The sequence below is a fragment of the Marmota flaviventris genome, chromosome 9, assembly GCF_047511675.1.
Source record: "Marmota flaviventris isolate mMarFla1 chromosome 9, mMarFla1.hap1, whole genome shotgun sequence".
NCBI lineage: Eukaryota > Metazoa > Chordata > Mammalia > Rodentia > Sciuridae > Marmota > Marmota flaviventris.
Window position 1 is genome coordinate 13,744,149 of NC_092506.1, and position 2,108 is coordinate 13,746,256.

A 2,108-nucleotide genomic window follows, 5' to 3' on the forward strand; every position below is an offset into this window, starting at 1 on the left:
CTCAGAATGTTTCTAAAAACTAAGGCGAGTCTATGTGCAAACATCAAAACGTCTATCATGGGAACCTTAGTGATTCATAGAACAAACCTTGCTTCTTTCTCAAAAAGACGTGAGCAAACCAAAACAGATGAAGCTTTGATTGATTAGGGACTTTATCTCGTTCACTCTATATCTGGATGTCATCAAAGCTTAAAATGCTACCTGATCCATCATTTCCTTAGTTCACTGAGGAATCTCAAACAGAGATTAAACCAAGTAGACCAGGGGTTGTTGCAAATTGAGTAAATTCAGTTGGATTTAAATTCAGCGTAGAACATTATACATAGAAACCACTTACTATGGATTACAGTTTGGCCTGGGTTCAGAGCAGAGATGAGCAAATAATACTTGAGAGAATAAGACGAAAAGTCTCAACTTTGTGTGCTTTATAGTTTACATGAGTTTAACAAGTAATTAAACTCAAAATCTTGGTGATAGGAGACCATGAATACACGTACACTGTGCCTACAGCAGTTCTTGGCAGCTGATCAACAAAAATCAGTTACTCTGACTGTGCTTAGCCAAGACACAAGTCTTTTTAGCCAAGTATTAAATTGTGGATGGATTAGTAAACAAATGCATAAAATAGTAAAATAGGGTAAACTATTTGGGTACAAGTCCATGCATTTCCTGGAGAATCTTGATGTAAAATGAAAAAATGCATCTTATACTTTCTGATTCAATTCAATGCTTTAACATTTGATTCCCTTTTTCTCAAGACTGTAAACCAACTAGAGATTCTCAGATAACATTGATGGAGAACAGGACAGAAGTGACACACTTCATCCTGCTGGGACTGACCAAGGAGCCAGGTCTTCAGCTTCCCCTCTTTGTGACCTTCCTCCTCATCTACACCATCACTCTGGCTGGGAACCTGGGGATGATCCTGTTGATTGTCTTGGACTCCCGTCTCCACACTCCCATGTACTTTTTCCTGGGTAACCTGTCTCTGGTGGACTTGTGCTACTCTTCAGCTGTCACTCCCACGGTCATGGCTGGGCTTCTTCCTGGAGATGAGGTCATCTCCTATGGTGCTTGTGTTGCACAGATGTTCTTTTTTACAGGTTTTGCTACTGTGGAAAATTTCCTGCTGGCCTCAATGGCCTATGATCGCTATGCAGCAGTGTGCAAGCCCCTGCACTACACCACCACCATGACGACACGTGTGTGTATTGGGCTGATCGTAGGCTGCTATGTCTGTGGCTTTTTGAGTGCCTCAGTCTACACGGGGAACACATTCATTCTCTCTTTCTGCAAGACCAATGTGGTCCATCATTTTTTCTGTGATATTCCAGCAGTTATGGCTCTCTCTTGCTCTGATAGACAGGTCAATGGGTTGATTCTTATTTATGTAGCCAGCTTCAATATTTTTGTTGCTCTCCTTGTTATCTTAATTTCCTATATATTGATTTTTATCACCATCCTGAAGATGCGCTCAGGTGCAGGACACCAGAAGGCTATGTCCACCTGTGCCTCCCACTTCACTGCCATTTCTATTTTCTATGGTACAATTATCTTCATGTATTTACAGCCCAGATCCAGCCATTCACTGGATACTGCCAAAATCACATCTGTATTCTACACTTTGGTCATTCCAATGTTGAACCCTATGGTCTACAGCCTACGGAACAAAGAGGTAAAGAAGGCTTTCACAAAGATTGTCCTGGAGGGAAAATAATCTTTAAAATAGTGTGACATTACTGTTTGTGATACACAGCACCTTTACTGAGCCCTCTCAGATATTTCCACTTATTAAGTCACATTTTAAAAAATATTGTAAATATAGTTCTTGAAGTGATATCCTTGTCTTCAAAATTCTGAAATCTAGACCACCTGAAACATTACATTCAGAATTTAATACTTGAATAAAAATATTTATGATATCTTGGTTGTGTTAGTGGAAATCCTTTTTGATTATTCCATCTTTTTCCATGCAAGTTTGTCCTTAAAAATGTATGTGCAATAAATACACATATATGCCCATGTGCTGTAGATGAGGACATCCTCCAATATATTTGGTAAATTTGTTGGAATTAAATGCAAATGGCTACTTATTTATTTGTTATTTT

The 2,108-nt window shown here is 39.0% G+C and overlaps 1 protein-coding gene across 1 annotated transcript; it reads left to right on the forward strand.

Annotated features, from left to right (window-relative positions):
• Nucleotides 1–790: 790 nt before the first annotated feature.
• On the forward strand, nucleotides 791–1,717 carry LOC114099997 (olfactory receptor 5B3-like). The gene has a single exon (XM_027944582.2). It carries the CDS (start codon nucleotides 794–796, stop codon nucleotides 1,715–1,717), a length of 924 nt encoding a protein of 307 aa, XP_027800383.2. The 5' UTR covers nucleotides 791–793.
• The last annotated feature ends 391 nt before the right edge of the window (nucleotides 1,718–2,108 follow it).

What these genes read in the sequence shown, in the direction of transcription:
- LOC114099997 (XM_027944582.2), top strand. Translation starts at nt 794, where the DNA reads ATGGAGAACAGGACAGAAGTGACACACTTCATCCTGCTGGGACTGACC.